This window comes from Dipodomys spectabilis, unplaced genomic scaffold (genome assembly GCF_019054845.1).
Source record: "Dipodomys spectabilis isolate Male_0828 unplaced genomic scaffold, ASM1905484v1 ptg000250l, whole genome shotgun sequence".
Taxonomy (NCBI): Eukaryota; Metazoa; Chordata; class Mammalia; order Rodentia; family Heteromyidae; genus Dipodomys; species Dipodomys spectabilis.
In genome coordinates this window covers 188,770-206,040 of record NW_024870927.1, presented here as the reverse complement: position 1 = coordinate 206,040, position 17,271 = coordinate 188,770, and the positions used below count along the sequence as shown (strand labels likewise).

The following is a 17,271-nucleotide window of genomic DNA, read 5'->3' as shown; positions in this document are numbered from 1 at the left end:
TCAATATTCTTATTTTTTTTTTTGGTCGGTCATGGGGCTTGAACTCTGGGCTTGGGCACTGTCCTTGCACTCTTCAGCTCAAGGTGAGTGCTCTACCACTTGAGCCACAGTGCCACTTCCAGTTTTCTAGTGGTTTATTGGAGATAAGAATCTCAGGGACTTTCCTGCCTGGGCTGGCTTTGAACCACGATCCTCAGATCTCAGCCTCTTCAGGAGCTAGAATTACAGGTGGGAGCTACCAGCGACCAGCTACTTCAATATTCTTCACTCCTCGGTATCCTTTCTTTTCCCCCATGCCTTTCACACCGATTCTTGCTCTCTAAGCAGTTTCCCTTTTATATTCACATTCTATTATTGTTATCATCATCATTTTAGCTCTAGACTCCAGAAATGAGTGATATACTTGGCTTTTTCAGCTTGGCTTATCTTGCTCAATATGAGGCTTTTCAGTTCTATTTTCCTGCAAATGACAAAATTTTATTTCTCTTTATGGTTGAGTAATATCCTCCATGAAGAAAGAGAATGAATCATATTTTTTTTTATCATTCATTGTTTTGGGACACCTCGGCCAATTCTATAGTTTAGCCATTGTGAACAGAGATGCAATAATGTGGGTATGTATTTTTCTTGCATATTAATTTATATTGCTTCAGGCACATACCCAGGAATGGTATGGTGGAGTTATTATGCATGTCTACTTTTAATTTTTTGATGACCTTCCATGTTGATTTCCATAGCGGTTGCAGCTTACATTTCCACCAGCAGTGAATGAGGGGTTTCTTTTCCCCACATCCTAAGGGAGCACCTTCAATGTTCAGTGTTCACATGAGAGCCTTACCTGGAACCAGAGAGCAGGCTTGTAGTTGTCTGATGACATGGCTCAGCTCCCCCTGAAGATTGGCTCCACTGGAATTTTTGAGGGCTTCCAACATGTTCTCAGCATCAACTGTCCCATCACCCTCAGCATCGAACTGGGCAAAGGCCTACATTATAAGAGATGAAAGAAAATATTTGTTTTTTCTATGTATTGTTGTGGTTACAGAGAGAGGAATCCATACTTATCAAAGAACAAATTCAGTATACTGAATTAATTTATTTGCTGTGTAGGACATATATGTGCAAACATACATGTATATACAATTTTATCATCCCCTCCTTTTGGAAAGTAAAAAGTAATTCTTATACTTTTCCAAATAATTTCAGAAGCAAGCATCTAGTGCTAGTGACTCATTCCTATAATCCTAGCTATTTGGAGGCTGAGATCTGAGGATCATGGTTTGAAGCCAGCCCAGGCAGAAGACTCTGTGGAAACTCATCTCCAGTTAACCACCAAAAAACCAAAAGTGGAATGGCTCAAGTGGCAGAATGCTAGCATTGAGCAAAAATGTTTAGGCCCTGAGTTCAAGTACCAGAACTGGCACTAAAAAGAAATCCAATGGCTACAAACTATCAAATACAAAGCAAGAATTAGAAAGCATTACCTTTAAACCTTAGGAAACAAGTACAGTACCTAGGGTTTGTTTAGACTTTATCTCTTCAACATTCATTGTACATAAGGGCTAACTTGGTTTATGGGCTTCATAGCCTTAGTTGGCTTTATTCCCCTTCTTCGCCAACCTTAACCTGCCTAACCAGGTTCTTTGTCCATGTTAGGCCATTTGGGCAACTTATTATTTCCTGGAATTTGGTTTGAGTCCTCTCTGTCTCCATGCAATTGTGTGAACTTACACAAGTTTGTTTCCATGTGTAAGTCTCAGCTTCTTGATTTGAAAGACGGCACAACATGATAAAACTCACAGGGTGTCAAGTGGATAAAGAACATGTGGCCGGGTGCTGGTGGCTCACGCCTGTAATCCTAGCTACTCAGGAGGCTGAGATCTGAGGATCACGGTTCAAAGCCAGCCCGGGCAGGAGAGACCGTGAGACTCCTATCTCCAATAAACCACCAGAAAACCAGAAGTGGCGCTGTAGCAAGTGGTAGAGCGCTCGCCTTGAGCTGAAGAGCTGAGGGACAATGCCCAGGCCCAGAGTTCAAGCCCCACGACGGACCAAAAAAAAAAAAGAACATGTGAACAGAGTTCACTAAAGAGCTATCAGCAATGACATGCTCCTCTTCCTTTCTAATTGACAACTTGTGTCATTACCTCCCTTACCCATCCTACAAGACCTTCCAGGAACTGTACCCTTATCCTAGATCTCAATTCCTCCCTAATCATGGCTTCTGTCCTGTTGCTAATGTACACACACTCACAGATTCCCCCACCATTAAATATTCCAGTGTCTTTTACCTTCCTTTCCAAGTAGGCCTTTTTCTCTTCTGTTTCTTTCATTTTCTTGCCCTTTTCTTTATTCCTGTTCACCATGAAATACAGAAATATCCCACTTAAGTTTCATGATGGGTATTCTTATTTCCACCCCATTACAGATCTCTGAACACTGTAGTGTTTAACAGCAACAAAAGCAAATCCCTGTGTTTGGGCCCAAATATTATGGGCATAAAATGCAGAATAGGAGACTGAGATTTTAGAATACTCTGAAGCATTCTTTTTGCCTCTATTCAACCTGTTAAGATCAATCAAAAGTTAATAGAGGACTGGGAAGGTGACTCAGTGGTAGAGGAGTTGCCTAGCATGCATGAAGCCCTGGGTTCGATTCCTCAGTATCACCTCAACAGAAAAGGCCAGAAGTGGCACAGTGGCTCAAGTGGTAGAGCACTAGCCTTGAGCTGAAGAGCTGAGGGACAGTGTCTAGGCCTGAGTTCAAGCCCAGGACTGGCAAAAAAAAAAAAAGTTAACAGAATCAAGGTTTATTGTTCACAAAAGGAGAAGATACCTGGTTCTACTCTGATTAGACTCAATCACAAAAGCCAAGTGAAGATACACAATGATCAGAGGAGAGACTAGAAGGAGAAAGACTAGAAAGTGCCCTGTGGAAAAGCTGAAGGAGGATGGAATTTAAATATCAACTTTTTTTTTCATTTTTGCTGTATTGGGTATTGAACCCTGGCCCTTGCACACTTTAGGCAAGCTCTCTATCATTGAGCTACACCTCTGAACCATAGGATCTCTACTGTACAGAAAAGATTACTGGAATAACAGAATCCTTCTCTTTAAATCTGATGGTATATGGGAAGGAGGGAAGGAGCAGTCAAAATTGACCTCATTAAATAGAAAGCAGAGGGCAAAGCTCATTATAAAGGTCCACTTGAACTTTGGATTAGGAAGCCTCTCAGGGCTTCAGAGAAATGGCTGGATAGCCAGTATCAGCAATACTCCCTCCCAAAGTCCCACTTAAGACAATTTTTTTTTTGTCGGTTGTGGGGCCTGAACTCTGGGCCTAGATGCTGTCCCTCAGCTCTTCAGCTCAAGGCTAGCACTCTACCACTTGAGCCACGGCGCCACTTCCAGTTTTTTCTGCTTATGTGGTACTGAGGGCCTCATGCATACAAGGCAAGCACTCTACCACTGAGCTACCTTCCCAGCACCTTAAGACAATATTATAAACTGATTTGGTAGTTTTGAAAGCACAAAGACAAAAAGAGGATATGATGTAATAAATAAAAAATTTGGGAAGATGAAAAACAGATGAGAGCATCAAGTTGGCTGAGTGGACAATGCTGGAAAGTAAACTTTAGACACAGGGCTCTAGAAAGACTCAGGAGTCAGAAAAACGTACTTTAGAAGGTAATTAAGTGATAGGATAAATACTGGATGTGAGGAGCCACTGAGTACTCAGTAACATATTTATAGATAAAATGATATGTCAAGATTTGCTTCCAAGCTAGAGCCAGTGGCTCATGCCTATAATCCTAGCTACTCAAGTATCTGAGATCTAAGGATCATGGTTCAAAGGCAACCGGGACAGGAAACTATGAGCCTTAGCTCCTATTAACCACCAAAACCCCAAGTACAGCTGTGGTTCAAGTGGTAGAGCACTAGCCTTGAGCACAAAACTCAGGGCTAGCACCCAGGCCCTGAGTTTAAGATCCAGGACAAGAAAAAAAAATTTTGCTTCTAAATAATTTGAAATTTAGAGCAAATAAAAATGGCCTTGAGGCTGGGAATATGACTTAATGGTAGAGTACTTGCCTTGCATGAATGAAGCCTTGGGTTCAATTCTTCAGTACCACATAAACAGAAAATGCTGGAAGTGTCGCTGTGGCTCAAGTGGTAGAGCACAAGTACTGAGCACAGAGAGGTTCAGGGACAGTGCCCAGGCCCTGAGTTCAAGCCCCAGTACAGGCACACACACAAAAAAAGTCCTTGAAATTGTAATTATTGATATAGGCTAATAGGTATGTGAAAATTATTATTTTTAATATCCCTTTTTTTGGAGAGGGCGATCCTAGGGCTTATACTGTGGGCCTAGGTAGTCTCTGAGTTTTTTGTGCTAGAGGCTAATGCTCTACCACTTGAGCAACTGGTTCCACTTCCAGTTTTTTTTGTGGTTAACTGGATATAAGAATCTCATGGACTGGTCTGGGAAGGTGGCTCAGTGTTAGAGCGCTTGCCTTGCATGCATGAGGCCCTGGGTTCGATTCTCAGCACCACATAAGCAAAAAGAAAAAAAAGCCAGAAGTGGCGCTGTGGCTCAGGTTGTAGAGTGCTAGCCTTGAGCTGAAGAGCTGAGGGACAGCGCCCAGGCCCAGAGTTCAGGCCCCAGAACTGGACCCCAAAAAAAAAAAAAAAAAATCTCATGGACTTTCCTGCCCAGGATGGCTTCAAACCATAATCCCCAGAGATCTGCTTCCTGAGAAGCTAAGAGTACAAGTGGGAACCACCGGCACCTAGAAGCTATCTCTGTTTCCTTATGTTTAAATTTTTATATTTTAAAAGGGTGGGAAAGACCCTCTTCCCAGTCTTGGTAAAGCCTGGGACAGGACCTCTAGAGAGTGGTACAGACAGGACAGACCAGTAAGCACACCCATAGCTGAAAATGAGACTAACACACTGAAACTAATGTTTACTTGCTAAATATTTAAAGGTTTAATCTTCCCCATGGCTCTCAGAATATTAGTAGTCAGTTTGATACCTTTCTGAACAAAAGAACAAAGAACACCAATAGTCCACAGGAATAAGACCATAGATACTAATTCAAACCACTCTTCTGCTTTTCTTCTTCTCCTGTCTCTTTTCCTTAATCCTCTGAAATACAAATCTTTCATTTTATAGAGAAGCTCACCAGCCCACAAGTCAACATATATCCTCCCACACTTTTTTTTTCCAGTACTGGAGACAACTCTGGGCCCACTAGGAAAGCATTCTCCCCTTTTTCATCAGTTATTTTCAAGGTAGAGTCTTGCTTTATGTCTGGCTGGCTGTCTTTGTTCCTCTTACTTGTGTTTCCTTGTATTGCTGGTGGATAAAAGGTTATGCCTAGGATCGCATGAACAGAGATACCCTGATCTTTGCCTCCCAAGTAGCTAGGATTACAGGCTTGAGCCACGGTGCCTAGTTTACTCCCTCATTTTTAGTGAGTGGACAGCCCAGAAGCACTGGGCATTTGAGAAAACCCTTAAAATCAAATGCAGAAAAAGCAAATAGGTGAATAGAAAAACTATGTAGAAGAAAACTTCAAAAAAAGATGACTAATGAGCTGGGTGTCATGATACATGCCTATAATTCCAACACTTAGGAGGCTGAGTGAAGAGACTTGTGAGCTTCAGGCCCACCTGGGATATATAGTAAGACCTATTTCCAAACCAAAAAAAAAAAAATCATAAATAAAAATAATGATAAAATTCACTCAGTTCAAATGTATAATTTGGGCTAGACTGTGGCTTAGTGGTAGAGTGCTTGCCTAGCATGCATGAAGCCCTGGGTTCAATTCCTCAGTACCACATAAACAGAAAAAGCTGGAAGTGGTACTGTGGCTTAAGTGGCAAAGTGCTAGCTCTGAGCAAAAGAAGCTGAGGGACAGTGTCATGAGTTCAAGCTTCATGACCCAAAAAAAAAAAAAAAAGTATAATTCTGTGGGTCTTAGTATACTTAGTCATGCAATCACAGCTACTGATTAAAATCTGGAAAAAATCTGATTAAAAAGAAAGATTAATTACATGGAGCTGGGAAGGTAGCACAGTGATAGAGTGCTTGTCTTGCATGCATGAGGATCTGGGTTCAATTCTTCAGCACCACATAAGCAGAAAAAAGCCGGAAGTGGCGCGGTGGCTCAAGTGGTAGAGCACTAGCCTTGAGCTGAAGAGCTGAGGGTCAGCACCCAGGCCCAGAGTTTAAGACCCACTACCGACAAAAAAAAAAAAAAAAAAGAAAGATTACAGTCATGAAAGAACAGGATACTCTTACTAATAGAAGATACCATGAAAATTCTTAAATATTTTAAAAATTAAAACATTTTAAATGCATGTCATTAGTTGCTTGTAACATCAATGATATAATATTATTAACTTCCCATTTTATAGCTGTAGACTAAGATCAGGAACATACCCAAGATCATATCACTTGTACTGAATCAAGTTTCCACAACACTATTCTCCCTTCTTTGATCTGATAACCTCCAGAGTTCCCAGCAGTCTGGACAACATGTGGTTAAATTCTAGCTCTAGAAACTGTTCTCTTACCTGATGACCAGGTTAACATCTATCACCCCTATAAATGAGCCTTACATTCTCTAAATCACCATGTGCACTCAAGTCCTATTTCCATCAATATTTCCATGCTTCAGGTGCTACCTACACCTTCAACTGCTCTATGGCTCAAAATTTCTACCATAGATTGCTAATAAAAAATTCTATACAAGTGGGCCGCCTGTGGCTCACGCCTGTACTCCTATTCAAGAAGCTGAGGATCTGAGGATCACGCTTCAAAACCATTCTGGTCCATGAGACTCTTATCTCCAATTAACCAGCAGAAAACCGGAAGTGGCACTGTGGCTCAAGTGGCAGAGTGCTAAAGAGCTCAAGGATAGCACCCAGGTCCAGAGTTCAAGCCCCATGACCCACAAAAAAAGAAAAGAAAAAAATTCTATACAAGCAATGATATAAAAACTGTTACAGGGTTGGGAAGGTGGCTCAGTGGTAGAGCGCTTGCCTTGCATGCCTGAGGCCCTGGTTCGATTCCTCAGCACCACATAAGCAAAAAGAAAAAAGCCAGAAGTGGTGCTATGGCTCAAGTGGTAGAGCGCTAGCCTTGAGCTGAAGAGCTGAGGGACAGCATCCAGGCCCAGAGTTCAGATCCCACTACCGACTGGACCCAAAAAAAAAAAAACCAAACACTGTTACATTTTTGTTACTTAAAAAAATTCTGTTCATCTGTTGATGGCTAATGAATATAAGAAGAAGAATTTTATGGAGCTGGGAAGATAGCTCAGTGGTAGAGTGCTTGCCTTGCATGCATGAAGCCCTGGGTTCGATTCCCCAGCACCACATAAGCAAAAAGAAAAAAAGTTGGAAGTGGCGCTGTGGCTCAAGTGGTAGAGCGCTAGCCTTGAGCTGAAGAGCTGAGGGTCAGCGCCCAGGCTCAGAGTTCAGGCCCCATGACCAGACTCAAAAAAAAAAAAAAAAAGAAAAGAAAAGAAGAAGAATTTTAGAATAAAGACATTTCAGCTTAGAGGGGGGAAAAAAACAGCTTTGCTAACAGCTTCCCCTCCCCCCTCCTCACTAAACAGGAATTTCATAACACTCATCAGACATTGTCCTTAATATTTTTTTAGGTTTCTTAGCATCTATCCTGTTTTGCAGAACTCCATGAGTCAATGTACTTATACTCATCCAACACTATTTTAGAAGCAGCCATTATACATATACCTGACCCAGTGCTTGGCTTTGTGAATACAGTCTTTGCCCTCCTCAAATCTTGTAGTCTAGAGGACAGATATATAGAATAAAAACAGAAAAGTAATGAATGTGGTAATTATAGCAACATAAGTTGTAGCATAAACTACTATAATAGCTAAAGTTCACTAACCATTTACCACATACTTCTTATAGCCTATGCAGTTTTCCACAACAACCCTCAAATGAAGTGCTACCTTTGGATGGGTAGGAACAGAGAAGTATTTAATTCAAGGCCACGTAGTTTGTACTGGTAAATGATGGCTTGAATTTGAATCCTGGTCTGATTCTGGACCCACACAACCAACCACTATGCCATGAAGCAATTTATGCTCCAGAATCCCAGAAGAGGCACACAGGAGGAAAAGTAAGAGAAAAGTACCCCTGGACAGAGCTTTAATGGATGATGAGGAGTCAGAAAGCATACGGATATGTAAAGGGGGCAGAGTGTGAACACAGATAGAGAATCAGGGCTAGTGCAAGAATGATAACTGCCTGTTAGGGATAGGAAGGAAGCAGGGCAAGAGATGACGAGATGGACAAAGGTCAGAAGAAAGAGCCTGGCACACTCACTGAGTTCACAGTAAGAACACCATAAAAACAATATTAAGGGTAAAGAAAATATTAAGAGTATGCAGATTATTCCAGATTATTCCCCACTGGAATGGACCTACAAATCTATGTGCCTTTATACTTCCTGAACTCCTTCTCCAGAGGTTCTGAGAGTGGTCAGCCATTTTCTGTTACATACATCAGTGATGGGAAGCTCAGTTTTCTGGTCAGTTCTGACAGCAGTAACATTCTTCCATATAACAAACAGAAATCTGATTCCAGAGTTCCACTTAGTGAGGCCATTGAGAACACATCTTCCTTTACTCCAAGAGAGCCTGAAGGTCAGATAACAGTAATTGGGTCTTAGGAGTTTCCCCAATCTCTCCATCCCTTCAGCCAATTCTCTATTTGGCATGGTCTTAAGGCTCATCCCCATTCCTGTTGTTCCCTTTGAGATCCTCCAGTTAGCCAGTAAATGTCAGCACAATGCCTCTCAAATTTATTAGCTGAGTCATCTTTTTTTTTTTTTAATTAGTTAGTCATGGGGCTTGAATTCGGCCAGGCACTGTATTTGAACTTTTCAGCTCAAGGCGAGCATTCCACCACTTGAGCCACAGCACCACTTCCAGTTTTCTGCTGGTTAATTGGAGATAGATTCTCACTGACTTTCCTGCCCAGGCTGGCTTTGAACCTCAATCATCAGATCTCAGCTTTCTTAGTAGCTAGGATTACAGGTGTGAGCCACCTGCACCCAGATTAGCTGATTCATCTTAAGAAATACATCAATGCGGCTAAAAATGTGACTTAGTGGTAGAGTACTTGCCTAGCATGCATGAAGCCCTGGGTTCCATTCTTCAGTTCTACATAAACAGAAAAAGCTGGAAGTGGTACTGTGGCTCAAGTAGTAGAGTGCTAGCCTTGAACACAGAGAGGCTCAGGGTCAGTGCCCAGGCCCTGAGTTCAAGCCCTAGGACTGGCAAAAAAGAAAAAGAAAAAAAGAAAAAAGGAAAGAAAGAAAGAAATACATCTATGGGCTAGGAGTTGGTGGCTCACACCTGTAATCCTAGCTACTCAGAAGGCTGAGATTTGAGGATTATGGTTCAATGCCAGCCTTGGCAGAAAAGTCCCCATGAGACCATTATCTCCAATAAACTACTCAAAAGAGCCAGAAGTGACACGTAGCTCAAGTTGTAGAGCACTAGCCTTGAGCACAAAAAGACTCAGGGACAGTTCCTAGGTCCTGAGTTTAAGCCCCAGGACTGGCAAAAAATATACAGCTACCAGTTAGAGGCATGGCTCAGGTAGTAGAATACCAGCCAATGAGTGAAAGCATCAGATACTAAGTTCAAGAAACCCAGTATGCATAAAATTGATATAAAAGCTCATGAAACAATGCAATAATTCCCTTTATCAGACATGATATACTCTGATATTCTCAATTCCATTCTATTGTTTCATTTTTTTAATAAGCAGATCAAAACTTACTAAATAGATTTCCAATCTATTAACAGGGCAATTTGAAACACATTGCCTTGGAAGGTGGGGCTCAAAATTCAACCTAGTACTCTAGCTATGGCCCTATTTGTATAAAACAGAACAGATTTACTGTTGCCTCTCTAGACAACCAATGAGGTAGACATCTATCTTTATGCAGGTGGCTAACTGATCCGCTGCAGTTTTCCTCTTCTTTCCCGATAAGACCTCCCTACTATGTGCTGAGATACCTACATACGAGGCACCAAGGCAGCATCCAATGTAGGCACTATGGTGGCCATCCAGTAAGAGGTAATACGAAATATAACAGAACCAGACTCACAGAGAAAAACCAGATTGGAGTATGGTGCCAGATTTACCACTTAGTCTCTGTGACACTTTAGGCAAAATTCTTGGCATCCTCAAGTCTCAGTTCCTCATCCTCTCTAAGGTTCCTTCCTTATAGTCTATTGAAAGGATCCAAATGGTCAATAACAAGATGATGTCTAATAAAATTCAAAGAACTATTATTGCAATTTGGTTAGAATATTGTATTGATCCATCTTGAAAACAAGAGACAGTAAATTAGACTGGCCAGTTGCAAATGTCCATCCATGTGCTTTGGCCCAAAGGCAGCAAGAGGTGAGATTCAGACCTTCATCTATTCGTGTGTAATCTCCTTAACTACTACTGAGGTAAAGACCATGCTGCAGACCAAACTCATCAGAAAAAAACTGTGCTTTTACCCATGGAGAATACAATGTACTAGCTTAAATATGAAACTGGCATACTGGTACAACTTGGGAAGGTACACTTCATCAATTAAAACATCTGACAGGAATAGTGGTAAGTAATCCCAACATTGTTCCTAAGTTCAAGACACAGAAAAATGACTTGAATTATATCTTTGAGTATTTAGTATCCTAAAGACTCTTTTATATAAACTGGATCATTTAATCTTCATACTGATCACATAAGGTAGATGCTATTATTCAGATCCTTTCACAAATGAAGGAACTGAGACAGAGATATCAAAGTCACCTGGCTTAAGAATAGTAAAACTAGAACTGGGCACGGGTGGCTCACGCCTGTAATCCTAGCTACTAGGATTTGCCCACAAGTACATTGGCTCAAGCTCTGTCTAAGGAAGAGCAGCAGAATGGGCAGACTCATAAAGTAAACCTTACTGACACCACTACCAGACTGACAACAACCATGCAGGATTTTATTGAAAGGAAAAGAGGGAAAAGGTTGCATGCAATGATTACTAAGGTCTAGTCAACTTAAGACTCTCCACTAGGATTCCTCAAATATTCTATCTCACACATCAACATATCTGCACATGCTATGTCTTTTTTTTATCTTTCTTTCTTTGCCTGGTAAATTCTTCCAGTCTTCCATGACATGGTGTAATGAAATCTTTCTCAAATTTCATGCTACTACTAAAGTGCTGCTCTTTCATCCTTAAAAGTGGAAAGAACTTAGGACAAAGAAAAGAGTCATCTGAATCATGCTTCAGGAAGGGTTGGTATTGAAACACATGATGGTACCAAAGCGGGAAATTTTGAAAAACCAAGAGAAGCAAGGTTCCCACAGAGAACAAAGGCCACAAGAGTAGTGGCACACACCAGTAATCCCAGCACTCAGTGGTATTATAAAGAAGTTCTTCGACCAGGCACCAGTGGCTCACACCTGTAATCCTAGCTATTCAGGAGGTTGAGATCTGAGGATCTTACTGGTTCAAACCCAGCTTGGGCAGGAAAGTCCATGAGACTCTTTTTTGTCAGTTGTGGGGCTTGAACTCTGGGCCTGGGCACTGTCCCTCAGCTCTTCAGCTCAAGGCTAGCGTTCTAACACTTGAGCTACAGTGCCACTTCAAGTTTTCTGAGTGGTTTATTGGAGATAAGTATCTCATAGACTTTCCTGCCCCGGCTAGCTTTCAACCCAATCCTCAGATCTCAGCCTCTAGGATTACAGGGTGTCTTGAGACTCTTATCTCCAATTAACCACCTGAAAACTGGAAGTGACACTGTGGCTTAAGTGGTAGAATGCTAGCCTTGAGCTGAAGAGGTCAGGAACAGAGCCCAGGCCCGACCAAAAAAAAAAAGTTCTTGTAATTGTATCATGGGGCTGGGAAGGTGGCTCAGTGGTAGAGCACTTGCCTTGCATGCATGAGGTCTTGGGTTCGATTCCTCAGCACCACATAAGCAAAAAAAAAAAAAAAAAAAAAAGCCGTAAGTGGTGTTGTGGCTCTAAGTGGTAGAGCACTAGCCTTGAGCTGAAGAGCTGAGGGACAGCGCCCAGGCCCAGAGTTCAGGCCCCATGACCGACAAACCAACCAATTGTATCATGGAACAAAGTCCCTAGCTAGCATGGCGCTTATACAGTTTCTGACAAGATCAGAGAGCCACATAGGCTGGCCTAAGGGCTCTAACTCATTCAGAAGAATATTCATTTGCTGTATCAGGCCACGGGAGGAAAGAGATCTGTACAAAGGGTAAGCAATACTTCTGATCTGCTACAAAGTTATGGTGCACTTTTACTTCTCACATTCTTTATCATAAAATGGAAGATGGGCTGGGAAGGTGGCTCAGTGGTAGAGCGCTTGCCTTGCATGCCTGAGACCCTGGGTTCGATTCCTCAGCACCACATAAGCAGAAAAAAAAAAAAGCTGCAAGTGGCGCTGTGGCTCTAGTGGTAGAGCACTAGCTAGTCTTGAGCTGAAAAGCTGAGGGACAGCGCCCAGGCCCAGAATTCAGGCCCACGACCAAACCCAAAAAAAATAAAATAAAATAGAAGAGAACTGCATCTGCATAGTTCTACTTGTACAGTCCTTAGGCTGAAAGTCATTTTAATTAGTCTATTAGTACTTCTGGCATGACAATGGGAAGGGAGGTTATAGTACTTTTCTTCAGATTTCCTCTAAATCCAGCTATGACTTAGAACTGTTTTCAGTTTTCACTCAACTGTGTAAGTAAACTATTTCTTACAATGGCTGGAAATCAAAGGTTATAGACTGAACAAGAAGACTATACCTTCATGTAAAATGTACTGACTATGAGCCAAGACTGACAAGACTACGAACAGAGATAAATCCAAATAGTTCTTCCCTCAGAACTCACAACCCACTGGATTACAAAATATGGCAAATAAAGTAAAACCTATCCTCACTGCTATCATCCAGTTCTCAGCACTTTGTTCTGCTCTAAAGGCTACATGATTTCCTAGATGCATACCTTAGTACTGTAAGAGCACATATCTAATCTCTAATCCAATGTAAAATAAGAATTTAATTTTAACTCTCTACCCAGGAGTCTATTGAATATTGCACCCCATGAATAAACCAAAGAGCCCTTCTCCTGCACCACACCTACTATAAGAAAAGGTGTGTTGTATTTATAAAGTGATACCCTTTCAGACTTTGTTCTATGGTACAACTCCAAGAACATTTTACGACTTCATAAGCCAGTAAGATCAGAAGAATGTGAAAGGCTGACAGGTTGATGGACATGGACAGCACTGCAAATTAGAAGGCCAAAGAACAAGGATGTGATACTTGGAAATTCTTAACATTGTAATAATAAATCATGCATACCAATGAGAATCAACTCTACAAAATTCTAATAAAAATGGTGGCCTGGCGACCACCAAGTTTTTAAGCTTGCCAGAAAACACTGCTATCTTTTATATCTTGTCAACTTTCATCCTTCTAATTTGGGGTTACTTTTTAAGGTATTTTTTTCTTTTTTCTTTTTGTCAGTCATGGGGCTTGAACTCTGGGCCTGAGCACTGTCCCTTAGCTCTTCAGCTCAAGGCTAGCACTCTTCCACTTGAGCCAAAGCACCACCTTGGGTTTTCTGAGTGGCTTATTGGAGATAAAAGTCTCATGGACTTTCCTGCCCCAGGCTGGCTTTGAACAGTGATCCTCAGATCTCAGCTAGGATTACAGGCTTGAGCCAAAGGCACCCAGCTACTTTTTAAGATATTTCTTACTTCACTCCCTAAACAAAATTAAGTATATTTGCTATTTATTCCTTATGCTTCATCTTATTGCTCTAGCTAGGAATTCCAGAACTATATTGAAGAGGAGTGGAGACAGCGGCCATCTTTGCATTGTTCCTGATTTTAAAGAAATGGTTTTAGTTTTTCATCATTCAGTATGATAATGGCTATTGGTCTGTCATATATAGCCTTTATTAATTTGAGGTATTTTCTATTCATAGCTTCTCCAGAGGTTTTTAAAGTGAATAAATGTTGGGTTTTGTCAAAGGCTTTTGCTGTCTCTATGGAGATGATCATGTGGTTCTTGCCTTTAGCTCTATTGTTGTATTACACTTATTGATTTATGTGTTAAACCAGCCTTGCCTTTTGCTTCATCTTAAATAGTAGTTACTATACCTTTAATTATTAGGTTAATATCTCACTTTTCCCACACTACATATTTTTACTCATTTTTTACTCTTTAGAAGTATTGGGGGCCGGGCACTGGTGGCTCACGCCGGTAATCCTAGCTACTCAGGAGGCTGAGATCTGAGGATCTCGGTTCAAAGCCAGCCTGGGCAGGAGGGCAGGAGAGACCGTGAGACTCCTATCTCCAATAAACCACCAGAAAACCGGAAGTGGCGCTGTAGCTCAAGCGGTAGAGTGCTCGCTTTGAGCTGAAGAGCTGAGGGACAACGCCCAGGCCCAGAGTTCAAGCCCCACGACTGACCAAAAAAAAAAAAAAAGAAGTATTGGGGGATTTGAGCTTAGAGCCCTCATATATGATAGGCTGATTGGATACTTTTCAGTCACACTTTCAGCCCTATTTTTCACTGGTTATTTTTAGGGTAGAGTTTCCTTCTCCCTCAGCTTGAGCCATCATCCACTACTACAGGCTTCTGTGGAGGGACCCCAGGACAGATACTGTGTCCAACTTCCTTCCATGGAGATGGGAGTCCTGCATCTGCAGGATTGTTTGTGGGAACAGACTGTGTGGCCTGGCACCACAATTCTACCAATCTTAGCCTCCCATATAACTTGGGATGACAATGTATACCACTGCTCCCAGATATGGGTTAAGGGGGTCTCCCTGACTTTTCTGCCCCGGCTGGTCTGGAACTACAATCCTCCTGTTCTCAGCCTTCCAAGCAGCTATGATTACAGGTATGAGCCACTTGTGACTAGCTACACTACAGACTTTGAGAGGAATTATCCACTATGTATGCTGTCATCTAAATGACTGACATTCAACATAGGCTCAGAACCAATGAATAATGCCACAACCCTTGAATGATTTTCTGGACTATGCCTATAGAATTTCTTGGCCTTATGTTACAGAACCTTTATAAATCCCATATGTAATTCTGTCCTTGTCAGAAATAACTTTCTCTCCATTTGCCTTTGGATAAAACTGAAAAGAGACAACTCTTTGAGCAAACCTCCATGGCTTTCTACCATGGCTTTATATTTTCAAAATCATGTAAATACTAAAGAGAAATTAACTCTTGAATTTTTTTAATGAAGATCTTTCACTAACTATATGATCAATATTTTGGATTATAGGAGTTGGGCTTCCTTAAGGGCATTTTTGAAAGGAAAACAAAACATACCAACTATATCATCTGAATATTCTCACCATGCACAGGAACACATTCTTTTTCTGTGTGTGCAGTTCCAGGAGCTTGAACTTGGGGCCTGGACACTGTCCCTAAATTTTTTTGTTCAAAGTTAGTGCTTTACTGCTTAGCCATGGCTCCACTTCTGGCTTTTGGGGGTGACTAATTGGAGATAAAAGTCCTATGGACTTTTCTTCCTGGGCTGGCTTTGAACGTTGATCCTCAGATCTCAGCCTCCTAAATGAGGAGCTAGGATTAATGGTGTGAAACATTTCAAAAGCCTCTGGTCTTAACTAGACACTACTTTTCCATGACAATTACTTGTTGATTTATTGCTTTATGTAACTCACCTTTCACTGACTGACCATTCCACATGGCTTACTCATTTTCACAAATTAAACAAACTTCTTGTCATAACACTGTTGATTTGAAATAGGCTCTCAGGGAGAGGCAGTGAAATAGTAAAAAAAAAAAAAAAGTCAACATACAGGGATAGTCCCAGTTTTCCCAATGACATGATTCATTTGATTCATTCTGAATTAATTTTTCCTCACTCTTAAAACAGGTATTCAGAGGAAAAGCTTTGATTATGAGCTGAACAATTTTAGGTCTATAAGAATTTGTGTGTGTGTGTGTGTGTGTGTGTGTGTGTGTGTGTGTGTGTGTACTGGAGCTCAAACTCTGGACTTCCTGCATACATGTCAAAGCTGGTGCTCGACTACCTGAACGACACCTCTTCCGAGTTTTTGCTGGCTAATTGGAGATAAGTGTCATATTTATCTGTCTGGGCTGGCTTCTAAGTACCTAGGGTTATAGGCATGAGCCACCAGCACCCAGCTCCATAGTGTTCAAACGAGACTAAAGCGGGTTCTTTTTTTTTTTTTTCAAGCAGGTTCTTTAAGGGTCTAAACCCAAGTGATTTGGAAAAGCTAATGCTTTTTAGAGATAAGAATGGCTTGTGGAGTGTAAGTCTCTCCAGTATAGTCTCCGCCATAGATTTGGACAGTGCTCTGTGCGTGGATCAGTAAATCAGCCGTTTTCACCGTCTCTCCCTTGATCCTTGAATATTCTTTCTCTGAAAGGGTCCTAGAGCAACTGAAATCTGTCACCTGCATACATTTGTCTGGACTACAATACACGAAGATACCTTGGCTTTTCCAGTTCTTCAGGGCAACGACAGCCTAAACTCTCCACGCCTCTAACAAGGGTTAAAAAGGTAACAGTGAAAGCCTGAAGAACCAATTAGATGCACCCCAAATGGGTCGCGGCAACCCCCATGCTTCCACTTTAAGTACCTGTGGGCCCTACGGGTTCCAACTTGGCCTCCCCATAGCAACCGCCCACCTCTTCACGCCTTTTGGGGACGCTGCCCCGCCCGGGTCCCCTCGTCACTCGAGCGCTCTGACCTCCTCGAACTGCTCTCCGGAGCAGCCAGCGCCGCGCGCCTCCAGCAGCTCCCGGAACTGTTCCAGGGTGACGGACTCCTCGCCGCGGCCCAGACGCTCCTCCAGCCAGCGCAGCAGCGCGCCGTGGTGCCGCGACACCAGTGACTCGCAGGGCGGCGTGGGCCGCAGTGCCGCGGCTGCTTCCCGCAGCCGGGCTGGTTCCAGCAGTGAGGCGGCGGGCGGCAGCGCCGGGGCCGCGGGCCCCGGGCCGGGGGTCGCACCCGGGTCCGCAGCCCAGTCCGCGTGCGGACCCCAACCCTCGGCCCCGGCGGCCGCCGCTTCGTCGTCACTACTGTTACTCGGCGCGTTCCCCATGGGGCCTGGGTCTGGGCGCTGCGCTCCGCCGCCGCCGCCGCCGCCGCCACCGCCGCCCGGCCTCGACCTGTCAACCTCCGACAGCTCCGGCGGGCGGGGA

General features: G+C 42.6%; 1 protein-coding gene across 2 annotated transcripts in view; it reads right to left on the bottom strand.

Annotated features, from left to right (window-relative positions):
• Positions 1-17,265, bottom strand: part of Zzef1 (zinc finger ZZ-type and EF-hand domain containing 1) — a 156,363-nt gene extending 139,098 nt beyond the window's left edge. For both annotated transcript variants that reach the window (XM_042699424.1, XM_042699425.1), the window contains exons 1-2: positions 16,818-17,265; positions 839-983 (exon numbers count right to left, since the gene is read on the bottom strand). In XM_042699424.1, the coding sequence (XP_042555358.1) occupies positions 839-983; positions 16,818-17,171 (499 nt within the window). In that variant the 5' untranslated portion in view covers positions 17,172-17,265. The remainder of the gene's footprint in view (positions 1-838; positions 984-16,817) is intronic.
• Positions 17,266-17,271: the final 6 nt, after the last annotated feature.